Below are 25,592 nucleotides of genomic sequence, written 5' to 3'. Positions count from 1 at the left end.
CATAGAAAACTGTTCCATGTGTAGTTGAGTAGCAGGGGTTGCTGAGGCCCCTGGTCTCCTCCTGACAGCTCAGGCCTGCTCACATGTGCCTCTCTGAGGAGGAGGAGGACCCTGGGTGCCATCACTTGGAGAGAGAGGGCAGCTACTTTTCTGGGAGTGGCTGTGGGCATTTGTTGAGGTGGGAGAGTGGGTTGTGGACTGATCAGGCAGCAGGGCAGACATGTCTTGCTTTATCTTTGGTCCCCAGACAGACCTATGTGGGGTGGCGGCTCTGCCTTCCCAGGATGGCTATGTGATGAAGACCTCCACAGCCCGGATGCTCCCGGGAGCCTGTGGCCCTCCTCACAGGCCCAGCCGCTTTCAAACCTGGAGACTGCCTAGTTTCCCAGGTGTCTCCTGCCAGGGATGGCTAAGGGAGGGCTCCTCATTCTGAGGAAGGGGGGAAGAATGCCCATCGGCGTGGCTTACGGTCATACCCTTTGCCCTTCAGCCTAGGAGTATGATCCAGCTAGGACTGCATGGGATGGGGCTTTTGCTGTCTGTGGGTTTGGAAATGTCACTCCCCGAAGTACCAGAGATACCTTACTGCCTATGACTGAGCCCTGGGGCCTCCCTGCCTTCTCCTTCCAGCTCCTCAGGAAGAAAGGAAGGTGCCGGCAGCCCTGTGAGTGGCAAGGATTTGGAGGTCTCCATTTCCAAGACCCAGGCGACCCCATCGTCCAAGGAGGGGGATGTCAAAGACTTGCCCCTGCGGGACCGGGAGACCTCCAGCTCTGAGCCCCTTCCCTTAGACTCCCCAAAGGAGGAGTGGCGCCCACCCAGGTAAGCACCTCAGGCCAGTTCACCAGACCACTCAAAACCCGAATGTGGTCATGTCAAGAGCGCCTACAGAGAAATGAGAAGTAAAAGAGGGGGTAATAGGCAAAGGCCAGGAGCACAGTCCGGAAAGAAGCAATGTGATGGCTGAGCCACACGTGAACCGGTCCCGCCTGAGGAGCCCTCAAAGATACACAGTTATATGTGGAATCATTTTAGATTCTTCAGAGAGTAGTCATTTAAAGAATTATGTTTACAATGAAAAAAAAAACTAACGTATTTATATTAAAAAATTAACTAACTTAAAAATAACTAATTCAAAAGGCCCTTTTTAAGGTATGAGACCCCTTCCTCTAGCTACCCGGTTCCTCTCCCTGGTGAGCCAATAATCGAGTGTTCAGCAGTGGAGCCTGAGGAAATGATTAGAGCTGTGGACAGAGATTTATGCAAACATGTTCATGGCATCATTCATTTAAAAAGCCAAAAACGAGTTTTGGAAACACCTTCAGTAGCTAATGTTACTGAAAAGGTACTAAGTGAATGATTGTCTCTGCCCTTGGGATGTACAAGGATGGGTGTGAAGAATTCTTTCCTTAGCAGATGAACATTTCCAAGAACTCAGAGAAGTTGAAAGTACTGTACAGCCGACACCCTCTTGGTTCTGCATTGAACACATTGCTTCCTTCATCACACATCCGTCTTTCTCTTCATCCCTCTTATTTTTTCAATGCATTTTTTTAACTTTTTAAAAAAATATTTTATTTATTTGACAGAGATCACAAGTAGGCAGAGAGGCAGGCAGAGAGAGAGGAAGGGAAGCAGGCTCCCTGTGGAGCAGAGAGCCCGTTGTGGGGCTCGATCCCCGGACCCTGAGATCATGACCTGAGCTGAAGGCAGAGGCTTTAACCCACTGAGCCACCCAGGCACCCCCCCCCCTTTTTTAGTATTTTATTTATTTATTGCATTTTTTTAACTTTTAAAAAATTTATTTATTTTTAAGATTTTTATTTATTTATCTGAGAGAGAACACAAGCAGAGGGGAGGGGCAGAGGGAGAGGAAGAATCAGGGACTCTCAATCCCAGGCCCCATTCAAGGGACCAAGCCACCCCAGCGCCCCCTGATGCATTTCAGAGGAAGCTGCAGACAGTCCACATTCCCTACCTCAACACTTCACCTCACATCCTCACAGTGTGAAGGAATGCCTCTGTGAAAAACACAAGATGTAAAATGGTATCTGCTGCATGACATCAAACATTAAATAATGAATCAAAGAAATCCCTGAAGGAGATACACCAAAGCGTAGTTGCCAATAGGTAGTGAGTGGTTTTTTGCTTTGTTTTCTGTTTTTTACACTTTTCCTTGCTGTCCTCACTTGCTGTGATGGTCACGTGCCCTTGCTGTGGGGGGGCGGGGGGAGTCAGAGACAGACACAGGGGCGTGGTTCCTGCATAGGGTGCCTGGGACTTCTGGTCGCCTGCCCACAGAAGACCCCCACCAACCACCCCAAGAAGAGGGACAAAGTGCCTAGTGGCTCTGGCTCCCCTTCCCTTCCCCTTCTGTCTTCAGGCCCAGTACCCCACCCCCCAAACCTGTGGCCTTCGAGGACTTTAAGAACGAACGGGGCAGTGAGATCAACCGCATCTTCAAAGAGAACAAATCCATCTTGAATGAGCGGAGGAAAAGGGCCAGCGAGACCACGCAGCGCATCAATGCCATCAAGCAGGAGATGGACCTGACCAAGGAGGCACTAAATTTTCAGAAATCAATCCGGGAGAAGCAAGGTGAATGTGGTGGGAAGGTGGCGGGTGGCGGTGGGAGCTGAGTCATCCTGCTCTAAACCGGGCAGCCTTGGGCACCAGAGGACGGAAACAGGAGGGGGCTGTGGTCTTCACGCCTGGGTCGTCGTGTGGGTCTAGCCAGCCCCGGGGAGTCACAGGCTCCTTCCGTATCAGGCAGACTTTGCCTGTGGATCTCCCGCTATTTTGTTATCTCAGACCTAGGTGCTGGGCCTTCTACCTGGTGTGTGCTGCTCCCAGTGGAGAAGCAGGCCTTTGGTCCTATAGACACTTCCCCAGAGGGATGGGCAGCTGGTGACCCCCACAAGGGCCGTATACGGGTCCTGGTGTGGTCTCACTGCCCAGGGTGGTCTGATTGGCGTGAGGGTGCTGGTGAAGACAAGAAACTGAGGAGGGAAAGAGAGAGCTTAAGGAGCCATTGTCACTGAGACCATTCCTCATGCTCATCCCTCACCACCCATGCTGGCCTGGCAGTCTTGTCTCCTAAGGCAGGTGGTGTCTGGGGGGCCCTCAGGCTCAGAGAGGAGGGACCTCAGTGTGGCGAGGGTGCTTACCTGGTGACCCTGACCCTAGTGCCCTTGTCCCAGTGAGGGACCGTGCTCACCCCTGCCCTGGGGTGCCCTCCCACCTTGAGTGTGCAGAGGACTCATCGGGGAGGGCCGATCAAACACAGACTCCCAGGCCCTGACTACTGGCTAACTCGGGAGATCTGGAGCAAGGCCCAGAACTGCATTTTAATGAGTAACCATCCCGACTCGGAGGCCAGAGGTTCAGAAGCCACATTCTTGTTCACAGTCCTGGTCCCATTGTCCTTCTCCCGACGAGGCACAGCGGAGGTTAGCGGGCTTCCCCTGGCTAAGTCACAGCCCTGTTCCAGGTGGGCCGCCCAGGTGGCAAGGTGTTGGGGCATCTCCAGATGTTGTTTGTTTTATTTCGGCGGTCCAGGTGGATCATCTCACAGTCGGATGTGCGCATTACTCATTTACTTCTCAGAGGGCAGCTCCAAATACTTCAGGCCACTCTGCTTACAACCTACAGACCAACAGTGACACACTGCTCCAGAGGGCTAAGCCTCCATGGGTCTGGGCACGGGGGAGGGCTGGCAATGGTGGCTCCAGCCAGAACCTCCAGGGTGAAGATCTTACAGGACCAACGACTTCTTTGTCCCTTCTGCCCACACCTTCTTTGACTGCAACTTCTTATCACTTATTTACATATCTTAGATAATATATATTCATGCTATGCTGACGTATCATTTATGCCTAAATATACCTGAAAACAGATATTTTAGAGGAATGAGATGAAGATTAAATAAACATTTTTATTTTATTTTTATTATTTTTTAGAAGATTTTATTTATTTATTTATTTATTTGTCAGAGAGAGAGAGTGTGCACAAGCAGGCTGGCAGGCAGAGGCAAAGAGAGAAGCAGCTCTGCACTGAGCAAGGAGCCGATGTGGGACTCAGTCCTAGGACCCTGGTATCACGACCTGAGCCGAAGGCAGTGGCTTAACTGACTGAGCCATCCAGGTGTCCCAATAAACACTATTTTAAAATAGTGAAAATTTGGGGGCACCTGGCTGGCTCAGTTGGAAGAGCGTGTGACTTGATCTCAGGGTTGTGAGTTCGAGCTCTGTGTTGGGTGTAGAGATACTCAAATAAATAAAAACTAAAATATTTAAAATTTTATCTATCAGTATAAAAACATTTTTTAAAAGATTTTATTTATTTAAGGGAGAGAGAGCACAAGTGGGGAGCAGAGGGAGAGGGAGAAGCAGGTTCCCCACTGAGTAGGGAGCCTGACGTGGGACTCAATCCCAGGACCATGGGATCATGACCTGAGCTAAAAGTAGTGGCTTAACTGACTGAGCCACCCAGGCGTCAGAAAAAACACATTTTTGCTCTTTCCCCACCAACATCAGTTGTTTTTCCATTGGTTATTAAAATACCAAATAAAATACTTTTATCTTGAGGGAATAGATCAAGAAAATATGTTTTTTGATTCATTTTGATTGATAGCCACTTATTGACCCAGAAAGGTCAGCAAATTTGGCATGTTAATTAGTGTTTTGTGAAAGAAAAATGAAAAATCATTTTAGGTTCAGCTCTTTGAAGTTTTTTTCCTTGGCGATAATCAGAGGAACCGCCCCCGCCCTGCGGGACACGAAGTGTTCACGGTCCCTCCCCATGTCAGCAGAATACTGTAAAGACTTTACTCAGTTAAGGACTTATGTCTGTCACAGTGACCACACTGGGGACTGCCCACGGCACACAGACCAGGCCGCTCTGCACTGAAGGGGAGGGACTTTAGCGGGAGGGCACTCTTTATCCCCTCCCAAATCTAGACTTCTTGAATTGAGACCAATTCAAGATTCCTAAGTGCTTCTCCATAAATGGTGTCAGTGAATATGTAACTTAATTTTTTCCCAGGAAATATCAGTGGAAGGACACCTGGAGACTGCCTCATGCTTCCGGCCCCCTCCCCTGGCCACATACCTCAGTCACATAGAAGACTCACTCTCCAGGCTTCCTGGGGGTGGGAGCCCCACAGCCCTGATGGGGTTGACCTGATGCCTATGCTGAGATTTCAAGGTCCCATGGGCAGTGGCTGGCTGAGTGCATGGCTTCACAGACCATATTATTTTGTCTTAACTCAGCAACCCTCATCTGACAGACCTTAAAAGCACCATGAGATGACAAAACAGCACAACAGACTCCTTTCCTCCTGAAGCCTCTGATAGCCTTTTGACATGATACAGATTCACACGCTCTGTTATTAATAACCTTGCCCAGGTGCCTTATGGTGCTAGCCTGTGGTGGCAGTTCGTGTCTATGACTCACAAAAAACGTAAACGTCCATTCAGTTGAGGTGGTTACTGAACTATCTTTGGCCAGTGAGGTTTAAGGTCAAAATAAGTGTGAAACATGTGCCATCTCTACCCTCTCCCCTGCCCACTCGTCCTGTTCTTCAAGTTGCCAGTGTGTCCCCATCCGAGCTGAACTCCCTCTTCTGGTGAGACATGTCCTGGTGGCCTGGCCTCCTCATGCTTTGCCCACCCCCACCCCACACCCCAGCCCTTCCTCTAGTCTGTGGTCTTCGTGCCATCACTTTGTTCCTTCTTTCCAGAATGCCTTCCTCCCCACACCCCAGGTGAGCACCTCGTTCTCTGACCTCCTCTGTCCCTGCAGGCGAGTATGAAAACAAGGGGCTGATGATCATCGACGAGGAGGAATTCCTGCTGATCCTGAAGCTCAAAGACCTCAAGAAGCAGTACCGGGCTGAGTATCAGGACCTGCGTGACCTCAGGGCTGAGATCCAGTACTGCCAGCACCTGGTGGACCAGTGTCGTCACCGCCTGCTCACGGGTGTGCCATTTGGGAAGGCTGGCTGGCTACCTGAGGTCACGGGAGGCAGAGGGCCAGGCCTGGGTTCTGGAAGCCGTGTCAGAGCGTCTCTCTGACAGAGTCTGGGGCTTGGCAGGGGCTTCCGAAGTGTCCCCAGGACTCTGAGAGCCGGAGAGGGAGACAGGAAAGGGTGAGACCCTAGAGCAGGAAGCGAACAGAGGGTGCGCCTGTGGCAAGCACACACACAGGCTTTACCTGCTTCCTCGGGGCCTCCTCAGCACCTCACAGTGCTGCCTTCCCGCCTCCCTGCAGAATTTGATATCTGGTACAATGAATCCTTCTTCATCCCTGATGACATGCAAGTGTCCCTGAAGCCAGGTAGCAGCATCCGGCCGGGCATGGTGCCTGTCAGCAGGCTCGTATCTCTGGTGAGCGCCACGGGGGCTGGGGTGGGGACCGTGGGTGAGCACAGGGTGTGGGGGCAGTACCCTTTGTCCTCTGTTTTCTCCACAAAGATGGCAGTGTATAGGCTGCTCCCAGACTCTCCCACAGCTGGCCTGGGCAAATGAACAGATCCAGGTCTCTCCCCCATTATGGAGGATGGGGACACAGAAGACATCACTTCCTGCTGCCACTTTTCTGGGGGAGCTCATCCTGCCAGGTGGCAGCTACAGAATATCTGGAAAATATGGGGCTGGGGGTTATGAGCTACCCTGCGTGGGGGTTTGCACACCCTGTGAGTGGCTGCCCTGATGCCCCCACAGGCCCTGTCAGAGTAGATCCTAACATTGGCAGGCAGAAGGGACTGAGTTGAGCCTCCCCTAGGGAGAAGATGACCAGGACAAGTTCAACCAGCTGCAGCAGAGGGTGCTGCCTGAGGGCCCCGACTCCATCTCCTTCTACAATGCCAAAGTCAAGACAGAACAGAAGGTAACTTGGTGTGGGGGAGAGGGGCTTATGTCTCCAGGAAGGTGGGGCTTCAGGGAGCACGTTATTAGGACACCCAAGATCACGCTTCCCACTTTGGAGAGGCAAAGAAGGACTGTGGCAGCCGAGGGAAACACAGAGTCACCCAGAGTCAGTGGGTGTCTTTTGCCAACTCCAGAGTCCTAGATTGGGTTAAATCCAGCAGGGGTCCCACACACCATAGCCAGGCCTGCAGAGGGTTATTGGGAGCTAAGCTGGTACCATGTGTGGGTCACAGCCCAGGGCAGGGTCTGGGAATCTTCTGAGACCACTGCCTGTTGGGGACAACCTCTCCAGTGGGGGCCACCATGAACAGGAGGCAGGGGACAGAGGCCCTGCCTCTCTGGAAAGGTTTGCTGGAACCCAATTACTTGGCTGAGGAAGGCAACCCTGGCCAGGCTGCTCCCATGGACCCCACTGGCTGACTCCAAAAAGCTTGCTCAGGGTTGTTCATGAAAATCTCTCTGTGGGAAGATGGGACTCTCCCAGAGGACTGGGGAAAGAATGGAGTAGGGGCAAGTGCTTAGATAGCATACCCTCAGAAATCATTTGACTGTGACCGCCATGTAGGGGCTTCCTTCTCTGGCTACAAAGAGGCCTGCCCCTGCTGGGCTTGATGGAGGGGGCACATGGTAGGAAGCAGGGGTTCAGCTTTATTTTTTTGCAGACAGATATCCAGTTTTCCCAGTGCCAGTTGTTGAAAAAAAGGATTCTTCATTGAATGATCTTGTTACCCTTGTTGAAATTCAATTAACCATATATGTGAGGGTTTAATATTTGGACTCTCAATTCTATTCCATTGATCTGGAAGTCTGTCTTTATGCCAGTACTGTAATGTCTTGGTTACTATAAACTTGTAGTTAGTTTTGAAATTACAAAGTATCAATTTTCCATCTTCGTTCTTCTTTTTCAAGATTGTTTTGACTATTCTGGGTTCTATTTCCATACAGATTTGCAGACCAGCTTGTCAGTTTATGCAGAGAAGCCAGCTGGGACAGAGGTTGTGTTGAATCTCCAGATTGATTTGGGGAATAGTGCCATATTAACAATATTAAGTCTTCAAATCTATGAACATAGGCTATCTTTCTATTTATTTAGGTGTTTAATTTCTTTCAGTGGAGTTTTGTACTTTTCAGAGTATAAGTTTTGTATTTGATGCTATTATGAATGGAATTATATTTTCAATTTCATTCTTAGATTGCTGTTCATTGTATGTATAGAAGTACAGTTGATTTTTGTGTAACAATGTGGTATTCCATCACCTTGCTAAATTCATTTATTAATTCTAATAGCTTCTTAGTGGATTCCTTAAGACTTTATACATACCAGATCATATCATCTACAAATACAGATAGTTTTACCTCTTCCTTTCCAATCTGATGCCTTTTATAACCTTTTCTTGCCTAATTTGCATGGCTAGAACCTCTAGTACAAGGTTGAAATAAGAGGTGAAGGTTGCCATCTTTGTCTTATTCCTGACCTGATGGGGGGCAGATATTCATTCTTTCACTCTTAAGTATGATGTTAGCTGTGGGGTTTTCCTAGAGGGGAAAAAAAAAGATCCTTAGAGTAGAATTTCTCACTCTGCTGCACATGAATCACCAGGCTGTTAGAATACAGAGTCTGATATGTCAGCCCTGGAGTGGAGCCTGAGATTCTGCATTTCCGATAAACTCCCAGATGGTGCCTATGTGGCTAGGCCAGGGCACACCCTTTGAATAGCACACTTTGAAGTTCATTATTAGGGGGTGCCTGGCTGGCTCAGAAGAGCATGCAACTCTTGATCTCAGGGTTTTGAGTTTGAACCCTGCAGAGGGTGTAGAGATTAAATAAATTTTAAAAACTTAAAAGAAAATGAAGTTTCTTCAGAGAAACTTTCTTTCATCAGGGTGAGAAAGTTCACATTATTTAATCCAAAATCCATATTTCAGCTTTTGGCAGTTGTCCTAATGATGTCCTTTATAATTATTCTCCCTTCCCATCCTGTTCAGGATCCAGTCTAGGATCATGCTTTACATTTAGTTGCCATGGCTCCTTTAATCTAGAACAATTCCTCAGTTTTTCCTTGCGTTTCATGTTTTGAAGAGTCCAGGCCATTTTTTTTTTTTTTTTTTTTAGTTGAATGTCCCTCAGTTTAGGTTTGTGTGATATGTTCTCATGATTCCAATTCAAGTTGTGCATTTTGGGCAGGAATACCCAGAGATGATGCTATGTTCTTCATGGTCCATTGTATCAGGAGGTGCCTCAGTCAGCTTGGGACGCTATAACAAAATACCATAGGCTGGGGGCTGGAGTCTTAAACAACAGACATTTCTTTCTCATGGTTCTAGAGTCTAGGAAGTCCAAGATCCAGGTGCTGGCAGATTTGCTTCTTGGTGAAGGCCTTCTTCCTGACTCATAAACGGCCATATTTTTTGCTGTGTGCTCACATGGCTTTCCTAGGCCTGTGTTTGTATATATATAGAGAGAGCTATTTCTCTCTTTCTGTTCCTCTTTTTCTAAGGACACTAAACCATCATGAGGAGCTCCACGCTCATGACGTCATCTAGATCTCATTACCTCCCCAAAGTTCCCCACCTATTAATACCATTACAGTGGCCATTAAGGCTTCAACAAATGTATTTTGAGGGAATATAAACAGTCTGTAACAGGAAGCACAAGATGTTGCTTTGTCCCATTATTGGTGAGGTTAATTTTGATCAGTAGGTTACAGTCACCCTGTACATTGAATAAGAGGACCAGAAGGTCTTTGGGTTTAGCTTCCAGAATTTTATTCCTCATTGTAAACTTGTTTTGACTGGCATAAATTATTTCAAGATTCAAAAAAGGCGAATCGAAGTGATTTTCATGGTTGCCACCATGAACTTCTCTCTTGATATTCCGGACAAATCTTGCATTTTCTTGAATTACTTCCAAAGTCTCAGATAAACATTTGAATTCTAAATCATTCAACAGAGGAATCCTGAATTTCTGTGGTCAGTGTTATATTCTCCCATCCTCCCCGAATCTCTAGAACTCTCTGCATTGGACATTTCTTCTGTTGAAGACATGCCCACGAACACGCTTTATACGCACATGTTGACCTTGAGCCATTCCATCTTACATTTGTTTAAAACTTGTCCCATGTATTTTTACACATCCGACAGACAGCATCAGATTTGTTAAGATCAAAACTTTTTCCATTTTGTGGAATTTCTCTCTTGGTGGCTTTTATTCGCGCGCGCGCGTGTGTGTGTGTGTGTGTGTGTGTGTTTAAATCTTAAGTTCCTAGTTGATTGGTCTGCAGCTGTGGTAGTCTCGAGGGCATTAGTGCATTCCACCCCCCCCCCCACACACACACAATGTTTGTACTTGCTTCTGCAGTTAGCCATGGGGCATTGCCAGTGCAGGACCATTTTAACCTCCTCCAGAAATTCCAATGTGAGGGACGCCTGGCTGGCTCAGTGGGTAGAGTATGCAACTCTTGATCTTGGGGTCATGAGTTCGAGCCCCATGTGTGATATAGAGTTTATTTAAAAAAAAAAAAATTACAGCTTGAGAAGAAATTAATATCCAGAATATATAGAGAACTTTTAAAGCTCAAAAATGGGCAGGGGCACCTGGGTGGCTAGGTGGGCTAAGCCTGTGCCTTCAGCTCAGGTCATGGTCTCAGGGTCCTGGGATCGAGCCCCACAGCAGGCTCTCTGCTCAGCGGGGAGCCTGCTTCCCTCTCTCTCTCTGCCTGCCTCTCTGCCTACTTGTGATCTCTCTCTCTGTCAAATAAATAAATAAATAAAATACTTTAAAAAAAATAAAAGTTCAAAAATAGGCAAAGAGGGGCGCTTGGGTGGCTCAGTGGGTTAAAGCCTCTGCCTTCAGCTCAGGTCATGATCCCAGGGTCCTGGGATCGAGCCCCAAATCGGGCTCTCTGCTCAGTAGGGAGCCTGCTTCCTTTCCTGTCTCTCTGCCTGCCTCTCTGCCTACTTGTGATCTCTGTCTGTCAAATAAATAAATAAAATCTTTTTTAAAAAAGGGCAAAGAATAGATATAGCTGGAAAAAAAATATACAGATGGAGAGTACACACATGAAAAGATAGACGTTCAAGGTCACCACTCATTAGGGAAAGGTGAATCGAAGCTACAGGATACCTGTTACCTCATACCTGATACCTCATACCTCACCTCATACCTGTTAGGATGGCCACTATCCAAAAGCCAGAGAATAACAAGTTTGGTGAGGATGTGGTGACATTGGAGCCCTGGTGAGCAGGCTGTGGGTGAGAATGTAGAGTGGTACAGCCAGTAAGTGAAACACGCCACTCACCAAAAGGCAAACGCTATAGGATTCCACTCACAGGAGGTACTTCGAGTGGCCAAAACCAGAGACAGGAAAAAGAAAGTGATTGCCAAGGGCTGGGGGAGGTAGGGAATGGGGGAGTTCGTGCTTAATGGGCACGAGGTTTCAGTGTTGCAAGAGGAAAAGAGTCAGGGGGATGGATGGTGGGGACGGTTGCATATTAGGAATGTATTTAACACTCCTGAGCTGTACACTTTAAAGGTTAAGATGGTATGTTTTATGTAATGTGTCTTTTGCCACAATAAAAACACCTGGGCAAACAAGAGGATTTCAGTTTAACATAGGAGCTGTGGGGGGTCTGGACTCATACCCACATTTCCGGTTGGGTTTTGCGTTCGCTTGTTTACTGCCCAGTGTTTCTGTATCCGCACACTTCCCGCTCGCTTTCTGAGAGCCCAGCAGTGAATTTCTGAACATTTAGTTGCTTTGTGGATGCATGTGTGTCCATGCCTCTGGAGATAGAAACCTCTTGTTTTCTTTTTGAACCTAATTCTTGCCAGAAACTTTCAAGTGGGCCCTTGGAACATGTTTGTTTCTTTTTAAACCTGAGTGCCTCATGATTTTGGGGGGTATCTGGGTGGCTCAGTCAGTTAAGCATCTGCCTTTGGCTCAGGTCATGATCCCGGGGTCCTAGGTTGGAGCCCTGAGTGGGCCTCCCTGCTCAGTGGAGTCTGCTTCTCCCTCTCCTCCTGCCCATCTCCCCATACTTCTTGTTCTCTCTCTCCTCTCTCAAATAATATATTTTTTAAAGATTTTATTTATTTATTTGACAGACAGAGATCACAAGTAGGCAGAGAGGCAGGCGAGGTGGGGGAAGCAGGCTCCCCACTGAGCAGGGAGCCCAATGTGGGGCTTGATCCCAGGACCCTGAGACCATGACCTGAGCCAAAGGCAGAGGTTTTAACCCACGATTAAGCCATGATTAAGCCATGACTGAGCCACCCAGGCGCCCCTCAAGTAATATTTAAAAATAAAAAATTAAAAACGTGCCTGCCACACCATATTTTTAAAAAGATTTTATTTCTTTGACAGAGAGAGAAAGAAAGAGGGAGAGAGAGCACAAGCAGGGGGAGTGGCAGGCACAGGGAGAGGGAGAAACAGACTTCCTATTGAGCAGAGACCCCTACATGGGACTCGATCCCACGACCCTGGGATTATGACCTGAGCCAAAGGCAGAGGCCTAACCAACTGAGCCACCCAGGTGCCCCCTGCCACACCATTTTAAAACAGTTTTACACACTTTCTTTAGGACAAAAGAACGAAAGGGGATGGATGGAACATATTTCTCACAGAATTGGGGCTGGTCAGAGGGCATCCTTGTCCCCAGAGTATGATGCTTGCAGAAAGAATGAGGGCGTGGGTGTAAGTGGCATAGCTTCGGGGTCTTAAGTCCATGCCTCCTAATCAATTCCCATTTTCTCCTCTTCTCTGTATCCAGCGCAATTACTTGAAAACCATGATGGGCCTCCAGCAGGCACACAGGAAATAGGGACTCGTCGCCAGTGCCTTGAAGGATGAGACTCCTGGAAACTCCCACCTGCTCTCGTGGCGCTGCTGACCCACCTGCCCGGAGCTCCAAACGCCCTGCTCCGAGGCTGCTCCAAACGCCCTGCTCACGATAGCCTGCCTTCCGACGGCAACATCCTTCACCCGACACCCTTGCTCATCCTCACAGAATGCTTGGGGTTTCAGTTCACTGTCGTATGCAGGGACAGGATAAAATCACTCTCTAGTCTGTACTTTTGATGTTCACTCAAAAACTTGATTTTATTTCCTGTCCAGGAGGATGTCTTCCCTGTGTACAGGTGGGGTCAGAACTGAGTCTCCAGGAAGAAGGTGAAAAAGTAGTTCAGCCGCCCTCCTACTGGCACGGCTTTCTCCCACCGGCCAGCGCCTTTCCTTCCCTGGATGGACATCCTGGGGGTGAGCTGGCTGTAAGGAGCCCTGGTTCTCACAGGTCCTTCAGGCTGTAGGTTCCCTGAGCCAGTGAAGGCAGGAGGCCCTTCTTCCTCAGCTACCAGAAGAGGAATGGGTCTTGGTGAAAATGGCTGAAGGGCAGATTTTCATTTCACATAAGAAGAGGCTTAAAATGAGAGCCATCTTACCATGATGTTAGCAGCAAGAGCCCCACAGTAGGAGGCTCTCTGGCAAGGAGGTTACAGACCATGCACTGCATAGAAGGTTGAACTGGATGGCGCTGGTCCAAAGACCCTGTGACTCTGACTTCAGCCTGTCAGTGAGCAGATGGATGGGGGTTTGTAGAAGAAAGTAGAAAGGTATCCTTGAGGTCAGCCCCTTTCTCTTTCACTGACTGATACACAATGATCCTAAAAGAGCTTTCAGAGACCTCTACTATGCCAAGGCTTCACAGAGCAGTGCCCCAACTTCATCCTCCTGGATGACACACATGGGAACTGTCACAGCCCAGAACTAATGGTGTGCACTCAGCCCTGTTGGTCTGTCCTCATGTTTCCTTCAATTGCGGCCAAATGGACAAATTGGCCCAGGCTCTGCCTACCCTCCCAGCTAGTGGAGGCCTTAGGCAGAGAGTTCTGGTTCTTTCCTTCCTTGGCTGTCCCTGTCCAACCAGGACTTGTTGGGGGTTCCCAGGTCTCTGGAACATCTTGGGAAATAGGACACGACAAAGAGGTTACATCATCTTGTTGGGGCCACCGGAAGCAACTGTTTTTGGCATAACGAGTCCCCCTTCCCCTCATTCCCTGATGGCACCGCTGTGCTGGACATCACTCCATAGGATTCCTAGACAGCCAGTCTCAGGGCTTTGTCATGGCAGTTGGGCACATTCGTCTTTAGCTCATTCATTACCTTGTAGGCCTCTTTGGCACAACGTGAAACAGGTCGTCATGAGCATGGGCCCAGCCACAGGAATAAGCCAGGATGGCGCTTGGTAGATCACCCTTCACTCGAACTCCTCACAGGAGCAGATGCTTCCAACATGAGTGGGAGCTAGGGGGCATCATGTCCACTCAAATGGGCTTGTTGTTCTAGAAAATAGTTCCTGAGGAGCTAATCTGACCCCTAAAATCACCCCTGAGGGGCCTTCCAATTTCATCATGTGACAGATAAGATAACCTGACAATACTCTTGCTACAAACAGAAATGCTGGCTCAAGTAGAAGTTTTTATTTTTTATTATTTGTTAAAGGTTTTATTTGACAGAGAGAGAGCACAAGCACGGGGGGTGGCAGAGGGAGAGGGAGAAGCAGGCTTGGAGAGTCTGATCTGGGCTTGATCCCAGGACCCTGGTCTCATGACCTGAGCCGAAGGCAGCCGCTTAATGACTGAGCCACCCAGGCGCCCTGATCACAGATTTTTTAAAAAGCAGAACGTCTAAGGGTGAAAAAATGTTCTAAAAGTTAAAATGACAGACTAGAAACAGCAAAAGAGAGAATTAATGACCTGGATGTTGGATCTGAAGAAGATACTTGGAATAGAGCATAGAGGGATAGCAAGACAGAAAACAAAGTGTGGCTGAGAGACATGGTGGACAGAATGAGAAGCGCCAGGATACATGTAATCACAGATCCAGAGGTGATCCCAGGGACATCTGTCATGTGTGCTTATCCAGTGTCCTGGCTTTAAGTGTCTGTTCATATGCCAATTGTCAATTGCTTACAGCTAGCCTAGGCTGCTCTCCTGTACCCAAACCTGTATGTAACAGTCACAGCTCACCTGGCATCTCTGATTGAATGTCTATAAAGACATCTACAAATCAGGGGTGCCTGGGTGGCTCAGTCGGTTAAGTGTTTGCCTTTGGCTCTGGTCATGTTCTCAGGGTCTTGGGATCGAGCCCCATGGCTCCCTGCACAGCAGGGAGTCTGCTTCTCCCTCTCCCTCTGACCCTCCTCCTTGCTTGTGTTCTCTCTCATTTTCTCGGTCTCAAATAAAAAAGAAGAAGAAGGCATCTACAAATCAGCGTGTTTAAAACTAAATGCCTAATTGTCGTCCAAATATGCCCCACCACAATCTCCCTTATCTCAGCCCAATTGCTCAGGCTAAATCCTTAGTTTTATACTAAACTCCTCTTTTCCTCTCACACCCCATGTCAAATCTGTCAAGAAATTCAGTGGACTTTACCTTTATACTGCATTAAAAATCTGACCTCCTCCCCGCTTCTATTGCCCCAACTCTGATCTAAGCCACTGTTCTGTCTTGCCTGGGTATCTCAGCAACTTCCCGTGTTCTCTTTTCTTCCCCTCATTTTCTGTAGTCCATTTCCAGAACAGCTGCCTGGTTGATCCTTTTGAAATCTACGTTAGACCACATCATACGTCTTTGCAGACTTCAGATGGTTCCTGTTTCTCTCAGAGTGAAACCCAGTTCCTTAAAACAGCTCGAAGGCCCTACGTGATCTTGCCTCCTGTGACTTTACTCTGTTCTCTCTTCTGCCCCCTTGCTCACTCTGCTCCAGCCATGTGGTCTTCCTCCCTGTTCCTCAGACATGCCAGGCAGCTCCTTCCTCAGGACCTTTGTACCTGCTGTTTCTTCTGCTTGGAATCTTCTCCCAGATGTCCACATGGCTCACTCTGACTTCCTCCAAGTATGCTTAAATGTCAACCTCTGTAGCAGATACTGTCATCCCTTGATCATAGACCCTTGCACTTGTCATTCCTGCAAGTGGATTCCTACTGAAAGCATCTGCAACTTTCTACATAAAGGCTTTCTCAACCGTAGGGATGTATTTGCTGCAAAGGGGGCCCAAATGCCAGGGAGTTAACATTGAGGAGCAACTCTCAGCCATTGAGTTGGCGGATGAGTATCCTAACCTCTCACCTGGATGCGACATTTCTCAGGCATGTTTGCTATTTCCTGGGACTTCGCAATAAAAGTACAAATGCACACACAGATGAATGGAACCAAAGGAAAAAAAGATGGTTGCTATATTTAGTGGAATTATCAGTGAAATAATATCACAAAATATTTAAAGTAGCTAATGATACAATTTTAAATCATATATAACAGTATAATGAAAAGGTTAAGATTGGACCAATGTAGCACCCAAGGTTTCTTTGGAGATTCAAGAGGACAAAGAACTCAGGGTAGTCCTCCCTGTCCTTCATGATCTTGAATCTGGAGGGTTCAGACACCTCTGTTACTGTTTCCTCTGGCATTGTAATGGAGGTTCCAATTGCCACCCCCCAACCCCCACCAGCTGGCCCCAGGGAGTCTCACTTTGCACTTGACTTGAGAGGGCTGTATTTTCCTGAGCCAGTACAACAGAGTGGTAAGCACAGGCTTCGGGCCAAGACATACGAATTTAAACTGGGACTCCATATCTTAATGGCGTGGGACCTTGGGCAAGTTGTCCAATTTCTCAGCCTTTTTTCATGTGTAAAATAATGATTAATAACCCTGGGGCTGTGTATGTCTAGTGCACAGCAGGGCTTCAACCAACTGAAACTGCCATGACATTAACAATAACAGTAATAAAGTACCCAGCATTATGTCTGATAGACAGTAAACATACATACACCCCCGCCCCCAATGTTAGGCTCCCTTTCCACTCCCCAAAATGGATTCTGAATTTGAAAAGGCAGCATTCAGACAGGCATTATTGTTCCCTAATTAAGCCTGACTGTGATTTTTAAAGACCAAAAGCTTTAGTACAGAGAAGTAGCTGCTAAAAATATACCCAGTGTCATCCTGGGCAGTGTTACTGGAGGTCAAGTGTCTTGGGTCAGCGAAGTAGTAGTCCCACGATATACCACATCCGCCAGGCTGCCTTGGAACTTCATGTTGGTGGCTGGAGGCAGAGTTTTCGAAGGACAGACTCCCCAGGGGAGGGTGACAAGCATCACGAGAGGCTCTGAAAAAACTCAAGCTGGGGCGCCTGGGTGGCTCAGCTAAGCGGCTGCCTTCAGCTCCGGTCATGATCCCAGAGTCCTGGGATCAAGTCCCGCATCAGGCTCCCTGCTCAGCAGGGGGGTCTGCTTTTCCTCTGACCCTCCTCCCTCTTGTGCTGTCTCTCAAATAAATAACTATTAAAAACAAGAAAACAAAACCCCAAAACTGTCAAGCAAGGAATAGTCACAGAAATTAGAGACATTTAATCTGAGAAGTGAAGGGGTGTGTGTGCAGATTTTCTGTCATTTCAGGAGGGAAAAACAGGATGAGTTTTCCAAACCTGGAATGGATGGTCTTGGTGCAAACTGGGCCCCTGGTCCCTGGAGGATGCAAGCAGCGTCTGGGCAGCCCCAGTCAAGGTCCACGTGAAAGAAATCCTCAAACCAGGAAGTGAGGACTTTGGAGGCGTTAAATCTAAATTCTGTGATTCTATAAAAGCAGCTGTAAAGTTATTTAATGTATCAATCAAAAATCACATCATATATGTAGACATATTCATATTTGAGCAAAAAAGACTAAAATGTCAAAAGCTCAGTGGTGGTTTCTGGATGAAACAAGGACTTCCTTTCCTTTTGAATTTTTAGTTTATTAAATATTAATTCCTTTTATTAACAGAAATATCAAATTTAGAGAATAATAAGAAAAAGTTTTCTAATGAGCAGCTCAGCTTTATAACGATAAAGGGAGAGGCACTCTGCATTATCTGCAAACGCTGGAAGGGGGTCTTACGTGTAGGGAAGGGGTTTACCTCGGGGCTGGCCATGATTGTATGATTTGATAACTACGTGGCTGGTTAAGAAATGGAAAAAGAAAAGAAGTGAATTTCTGGATGCAGGTGGGATTTTCCTGTTACGAATCCCCTGAAGGAGAATCTTCTCTGTCCAGAAAAGCTGTAAAAGGCATTATGAGGCTGGGATTTTGCATGTGTGGAGCAGACAAGTGCTATTCTTAAACTGGGGGTTGCTGTGCTACGGGGCTATGCCCTGGCCTTCTGCAGAAGGTGGGAAAGCTGAGGGAGCGACCTGGAAGGCTCTCAGAGAGGCAGAGAGGATAGAGAACACAGCCACAAATGGCGCCAAGTATATGAGAAAGGAACACAGGATCTGAGACCTCCCAAGTTGAGATACCACGACTCAGAGTCCAGGACCTTGGGTATTCTCCTTTCTCTGAGTCTCAATCTCTGCATCTGCAAAGTGGACGCAGCAGCTCTCATTACCCTCTCCGCTACAGGGATGCTAAGAGAATCACAGGAGATAATGTCCACAAAGACCTTACAATTTCTAAAGCCTTCCATAAATATGTTATTATTCCTGTTCTCTCAGGATGGCAGGAAGCTATATTAGGTAAGAATCTCTTCTGTTGGGTTAGAGTCTCAGAAAAGAGTGGGAGTTTGAACACCCAGTAAGAGCATTAAAAATTCCCAGAGCTATAGAAAAACATGGTGTGGTGGTGGTGGTGGCAGCAGCGCCAGTGGTGTCCAAGTCTAAGAAAGATTTTGTACATGAACCGTGAGTTTATTCGAACCGGACAAGAAACCAGGATCTCCTGAACACAGATGGATGACTGGATGTTAGTGAGAAGAACATCTAATGGTATTTAGGTGTTTCCAGCCCTTTAAGTCTTTTCATCTAAATTTTGTTACCATCTGTCCAAATATTCTAATATTAGTCAAGATGTATAATTAGCTCCTGAAACAAGCCTTGTGGTCTTCTGCCAATGCCACTTCCTTGAAAAGCTCTAGAGGCAGAAGATGGATTAGGAGCCCTTCCCTTGATGGTTGGCAGTCCGGTGATCCTGGGGGCCTGTGATTCTAGGTCAATCCCACACACACACACAATAAATAAAGCAAACCAAGACTCCAAGGGCAAAAAAGATGCAGATTATTACCTCAAGCATTATTTTAAGATTGGACTCTAAAATGAAAAAGAAAAAAGTGTTTGTACATGTAAAAAAAAAAAAAAACAAAAATTAACCAATATAGAAAGAGAGAAGTATATTTTTTTGAATTCTGACACAGCTGTTCTTATTCCTGGCTGCAATATTATAATCACCTAGGGTGCTTTTATAAAATCCTGAGGCCTAGGCCACATCCTAGACCAATTAAAACAGAGCCTCAGATCTGGGGATCAGTAATCTTTAAAAGTTCCCCAGTGATTCTAATGTGTAGAATGAGTTGAGACCGCCCTGGTAGGAGACCTGGACATTTGTTTTTCACCTTTGGAATGCTCTTGTTTACCTAATATGGTGATAAATTGTTGATTAATCTTAATTAGCTGTTATTTAATATCATATATTGTCTTAGAAACAAGCACAGAAGCTTCTCTGCTGATTAACTTACAATTCACAAATTTCCATATTTTCTGATTATAAAAGTCCAAGTACTCAAAGGTAATACCTTGGCAGTGTATGTTTTATCTGCTGCACAGGTGATTCTCATTTGCAGTCAAGATTGAGAGGCATTGCTGCAGGTACGCCATAAACATTTAAATAGATGGGTGTGGATGAATGGATGGTTGTATGAATGGGTGGGTGGTTGGACGGGGATCCGGGGATTCTCGGTCTTGGCACTACTGACATTTTAGGTCAGATTTGTTGGGAGTGATCCTGTGCGTTGTAGGATGTTTAGCAGCATCTCTGGCCTTTACTCACTAGATGCCAGAAGCATCCCCCCGGTTATACAGCCAAAAATGTCTCCAGACATTTCCAAATGTTCTCTAGGGACAGAATCACCCTGGGTTAAGAACCATTGGAGTAGATCAATGGATGGATGGAGGGATGGACAGATGGAAGTATGGACAGCTGATTGGAGAGGAGGATGGATTATATTCTCCTTTGGACTAGCTGTAACATGTTAGTGATGTCCTCATTAATGAATTAAAAAAATCTTTGGCACATGTTCATTTTATATGTGTATGAATGATAACCTTGATTATATGATTATAACTTCTTTGAAAAATTCTCCTCTAACAACAGATAAATGGGCATTCTTCAGTGCTGGAGAGAGAATCAACTGGCTCATGTTTTCTGGAGGACTATTAGGCAGGGTCTCACCAGAGCCTCAGAAATATACATATTGGCACATACTGCATGTATGCATTAGTACCTACACTTGGGATAAAAATATGGCTATACCTTAAAACTTAATTGTGGTGGCACCTGGGTAGCTCAGTAGTTAAGCGTCTGCCTTTAGCTCAGGTCATGATCTCTGGGCCCTGGGATTGAGCCCCGCATCAGGCTCCCTGCTTAGTGGGAAGCCTGCTTCTCCCTCGCTCACTCTCCCTGCTTGTGTTCCCTCTCTAGCCGTCTCTCTGTCAAATAAATAAATAAAATCTTAAAAAAAAAAAATTGTGTGTCTACCAGAGTTATACCACAAATACATTTTTCTCAAATGCAAATGTTAATTATTATTTAATTTTAGAATATGATTTATTATTATAATTACATATTATATATTATAATAATGCATATAGTATTAAGATATAATTATAATACATGACATGTAATTATATATTATATAATTTAATTAACTGTACACATATTTTAATTATAACATATAATCATTATAACTTTTATTTTAGTAGCCAAGTTTGTAAAAATTTAACATTTTAATACTTACGGGCACCATAACTTCCAAGCACCTTATGGCAGCACAACTGCTATGTGTACCTCTGAGATACTAAAAAGACATCCATGTTGTTCAAAAAGGAACAACAGACACCCAAAAGAAGTCACTTGTCCCCAACAGCAAACCAAGATCGAACTGCAGTTTCAGCCACTCCCAGAATGTGACCTTTAACCAGTCCATCTGGGACTACCTGGTCAGCACCAGTGAGGTCATTTTCATGAGAGACCCTCCTCCCCAGAGAAACCTTGTCTGAGACAATCCACTCTTTGTTATAAACTCCCTTTCCAGCCCTTCTGTCAACAAAAGACTTCCATTTTGCAGCTCCTTGGAGTTCCTTTCTACTTGCTGAATGCGCTGCTGCCTGATTCATGAATCAATGAATAAAACCAATGAGATACTCAATTTACTGCGCTGAATTTTGTTTTGTTTTGTTTTGTTTTTGGCCTTCAACAAAGGTGAGTGGAGGAGCCAGATTTATTTCCATAGGTTCTGCAGTAAAGGGTTTAATCGACAGTGATGTCATCAAGTTACTCAAGTTTCCTTCCTCTCTAACAGTATTTGGGTAAAGATTTATCTCCTCTATAATTCCTAAACTTGAGGTTAGGGTGAGGATACAATTTCTTTGAAGCAAACAAACAGACTGCAGACTGCTTTACTTGGAGAGGTCCCATACTGAATATTAGGTGCAACATTGCTACTCCTGCTTATGTTTTTGTTTTTGTTTTTGTTTTTTTCCCTAATAGTTTCCCATTATACCATCCTCTGACCTTGGACCTCGAACTGTGGCTGTGCAGCAGTGTAAGTTGTTTTACAAAATTGTCCTTAAGTATCCATGTGGTAGTCAGCTTCCATTGCATACACACAAATTCTAGCATCTTCCCTGGAGTGGAAATTTGGAGAATCCGTATAGCCGTTTCACAGGAGACACACTAGCACTCTCAAGGTTACTTCAATTGAGTATAGACTCCCCAAAAGACTGCCTGAAAGCTATTTGTCAAGTAGAGCTAAATTTATTAAACTTGCTGCATTAAGAATGCCAACTTGAGAAAGTTACAATAATTTCTCAGAAGGGGAAATTAAGAAGAGGATATTTCTAGGATGATTAGGGCCTAAACTGGATGATTTTAAGGAGGGACTTGCAAAGCCGGAAACTGATTGAGAGAAGGCAGAGTTTATATCAACGATTTTGGATTGGCAGGCACAGTGAACAACAGACATTTTCTTAATATTTAAATTCTAGTTAATTAACATGCTGTTTAATATATTAGTTTTAGGTGTAGAATTTACTGATTAAACACTTCCATATAATACCCACTGAGGCAACAATCTTTAAGCAAGTCTTGATGACTTAGTTTCCGTAAGTAAGCTCTTTTTGTTAGTTCATAGTTTTCTGGGATCAAGTATTTCTTGGAGCAAATAGCTAAGCTAGTTTTGCTTGTTCCCAATATTATTTAATATAAGGAGAGGAAAGTATGCTTGGTATTTTTTAACCTAGAGACAGGAAATTAAGTTGGTTTTAGTTCTCTTTATCAGGTTCCTGCAAACTACTTTCGTTGTAAGCAACCATTGGTTGTTCATAAGTCTTATGCTGGTATTATTGTTAAAAAAAAAAAAAAAAAACAGTGACAAGTCGTCTTGTTGTACGTTAACACCTAATGGCTGCCATTTCATCTTGCCTGAGCAACTTGTATAAGCGTGACAAGGCAGTTCCCAAATCTCTGACAGGAAGAAAAATGGTGAAAGCAGCCCACTCTCTGCCTTTGACCAGTAATTCTGTTACACCTTGCTGCACTGAAGGGACAGTCTAAACAAATATCTGAAGGGTATGAACAAAACTTTGTATGATTCCAAAAACACTCATGGTCTTTACCATGATTTTCCATCCCATAAATATTACTTAGCCAGATTCACTCTGTTGTTAGACTTGGAAATCTCTTGTGACTGTATTAGTTTTCTATTGCTGCTATTATACATTACCACCAATTTAGTAACCTGAAACAATACAAATTTATTATTTTACAGTTTGAAGTTTGATATGGGGCTAAAAATCAAGATGACAGGGTAGAACCCATTTCCTTGCCTTTTCCAGATTCTACAGGATGCCTATATTCCTTGGCTCATGGCTCTGTTAACCTTCAAAATAAAACTGCCAGTTATTTTACTGGCAAAAATAAGTTTAGGAAGAGCAGAAAATTTCAATCTGACACAGGTGGGCGGCAGGAACCCTAGGTAAGTCCTGCAGAACAAAGGAGGGGAACCCTGTGTTAGAGGTAGAGGGAAGGGAGAAGTTGGGAAAGTTGTTATAAACAGAAAGCCCACTGGACTAAACCAGGAGTCCAAAGTAAAGCGGCTTTTCATTGGCTGAGCTGTGACACTGTCTCATTGGCTGGGCTGTTGCCAGGGGAGGAGGAAAGCCTTTCAGCCTCCTGCTGGAGGAGTAAAGTAGTAGCCCTAATAGTAGGTACTTGCAAGTGCATCTCTTCCTGATGGGTCTGCAATTGACAATGAGGGACTCCTCATGAACGCTCCCCTTGCTGGCCTCCTGACTCCCATTCTAAAGGAAGTTTACACTTCATTTTCACAGGCCCCCTTCCATCCCCAAAGCCATCTCTCTGACAATTCTTCCATAGTCATGTCTCCTTCTGACTATCCTTTTCTTCTTCCACTTTTAAGGACCATTGTTATAACACTGTCCCCATCAGGATAATCTAGGATAACTTCTTTATTTCTAAAACCAGCTGATTAGCAAACTTGGCTCTATCTGCAACCTTAATTCACCTTTGCCATGTAATCTGCCATCGTCATAGGCTCCAGGTATTAGGACTTAGGACAGGGACATCTTTGTGGGGAGAGGCATTATTCTACCCATCACAGTTATCACGTGGAGGAGGAGCTTGGCTGACTAGATGGACTTGCTGATGTCCAGGGCTACCATGTGATCACTGGTGACAAGGTCAGAGAAGGCAGAAGTGATTATGAGGTAGGAATTTTGCTATTTAGGTAAAGCCAAACTCAAATATCAGATTTTGGTAGGTGCCAAGACTGAGACTGAACTTCAGTACATTTCTAACACCCTTTGACCCAGCAATCCACTTCTAAAAATTTATCCTACCAAATTACTCATACAACTGTGCAAATGTATACAAACAACAATATTTGTGCCACACGATTCCCACGAGAGAGAAGTTACCTGCAATGAAGTGTCTGTCCATACAGGAAAGGTTCATGAAAAATAGTACACTTTTATTCTGGAATACTTTGCAACTTACATAAAATGAGATAAAATTATAATGACTTAAAGGATAGTCATGATGTCTTGTAGTTTTTTTTAAAAGAGCAAGCTGTGGAACAAAAGGCATAGTATGAAACCATTTTACCTTTTATAAACGTGTTTGCATGTGCATAAATGTGAATGAACATGCAGAGAAAAAGGCCTGGAAGGATATATACACCTGTTAGCAGTATAAACTACTGTGTTGTCTAGACATTTTCTAATGAGCATGTTATCCCTTATTTATCCCTTGACTCAGAAATTGTAATTCTAGGAATTTACTAATGAAAACATCATGGCGATGAACAGAGACTTATCTGCAATGGTACCATTGTTTAAGAGTGAACAATTGTGAGGTGCCTGGGTGGCTCAGTCGGTAAGTGTCTGCCTTCAGCCCAGGCTGTGATCCTAGGGTCCTGGGATCGAGCCCTACATCAGGCTCCCTGCTGGGTGGGCAGCCTGCTTCTCCCTCTCCCTCTGCCACTCCCCCTGCTTGTGTTTCCTCTCTCACTGTATCTCTCTCCCTGGCAAATAAATAAAGAAATAAAAGAGTGAACAATTGTTAGCACCCAAAATGAAGAGGGCATTGATTAAATGAGTTGTACATTTATACTATGGAAGAGTACACAGCCATTAAAAATAAGATAAACAAATATGGTATTGAATGAAAATATTAAAAAACATATATAATGTGTTCCATTTCAAATACACATGCACATACAAATAAAAATATTATGCAAATATCAGTAGCTATTTCTATAGGGTGGGGTAATGGGTGACTTTTACTTTCTTATGATTTTTTGGAAGAGAGGAAAAGGAAGAAAAAAAGTCCAAGGTAAGATTCTACTTCTACACTTTTCTCAGAGTTGAACATAAGAGGACAAAATGCATGAAGGATGCAAGAGTTCTCGGTTTGGGTGAGAAATCCCAGGGAGGGCAGCTAGTCCTGCGCTCTCTAGAGCAGCCGTTTAGAAAGTCCGAGCAGCACTCAGTAATCACGCTGGAAGTGTGGTGGTGACTGGACTAACAGTGGGACGGGGACAACAGGCACAAATCCCACAGGCCCAGACACCAAAGTCTCCAGGCCAGAACAGAAAAGCACCTCCGCCTAGGCATTCCCCAGGGGCTGAGCTGACCAAAAGGAAGCATCAGGACAATTTTAGGGTGTCATTATGTGGCTGGCAGGAGTATAACCAGGGGTCATAACCAAGGGTCATAACCAGTCACAGACTAAGACTCCATTGTAAGATTCAGAATTTTTCTGTTGATTTTCATGCTTTTTTTTTACAATGTCAATGTATCAATTGTCTCCTGTTCAACTATGAAAGGTGGAAGGCAAGACTGAACACTGAATCACAACCGCCACCTGAAGCTGATGGTCTAGAAGGAAGCAACTCGGGAGACCCTGTGGGTTTGTTTGTTCGTTCTTTCTTTCTTTCTTTCTTTCTTTCTTTCTTTCTTTCTTCCTCCCTCCCTTCCTTCCTCCCTCCCTCCCGCCCTTTCTTCCTCCCTTCCTTTCTTTCTTTCTTTCTTTTTAAATTCAGACTATCCAGCCCTTGAATACACAAGCCA

General features: G+C 45.4%; 1 protein-coding gene and 1 long non-coding RNA gene across 12 annotated transcripts in view; one reads left to right on the top strand and one right to left on the bottom strand.

Annotated features, from left to right (window-relative positions):
• Window positions 1-15,192, top strand: part of KIF9 (kinesin family member 9) — a 49,698-nt gene extending 34,506 nt beyond the window's left edge. For all 7 annotated transcript variants that reach the window (XM_059160741.1, XM_059160740.1, XM_059160735.1 and 4 more), the window contains 6 exons: window positions 631-822; window positions 2,384-2,598; window positions 5,803-5,979; window positions 6,271-6,386; window positions 6,784-6,888; window positions 12,699-15,192. In XM_059160741.1, coding sequence (XP_059016724.1) covers window positions 631-822; window positions 2,384-2,598; window positions 5,803-5,979; window positions 6,271-6,386; window positions 6,784-6,888; window positions 12,699-12,749 — 856 coding nt within the window. In that variant the 3' untranslated portion in view covers window positions 12,750-15,192. The remainder of the gene's footprint in view (window positions 1-630; window positions 823-2,383; window positions 2,599-5,802; window positions 5,980-6,270; window positions 6,387-6,783; window positions 6,889-12,698) is intronic.
• LOC131823869 (uncharacterized) overlaps window positions 1-25,592 on the bottom strand; it is a 57,355-nt gene that overhangs the window by 6,375 nt on the left and 25,388 nt on the right. Inside the window, exons 3-4 of one of the 5 annotated variants that reach the window (XR_009350687.1) lie at window positions 13,366-17,565; window positions 12,262-13,274 (exon numbers count right to left, since the gene is read on the bottom strand). The exons of 2 other annotated variants lie outside the window; for them this stretch is intronic. This is a non-coding gene — a long non-coding RNA (uncharacterized LOC131823869). Of the gene's footprint in view, window positions 1-12,261; window positions 13,275-13,365; window positions 17,566-25,592 lie in introns of those variants that run through there. 2 more of the 5 variants (XR_009350686.1, XR_009350689.1) reach the window with 2 other exon arrangements.

Source organism: Mustela lutreola, chromosome 2 (assembly GCF_030435805.1).
Source record: "Mustela lutreola isolate mMusLut2 chromosome 2, mMusLut2.pri, whole genome shotgun sequence".
Lineage (NCBI taxonomy): Eukaryota > Metazoa > Chordata > Mammalia > Carnivora > Mustelidae > Mustela > Mustela lutreola.
Note: the sequence above shows the minus strand (reverse complement) of the source record. Positions and strands in the feature narration are given on the sequence as shown.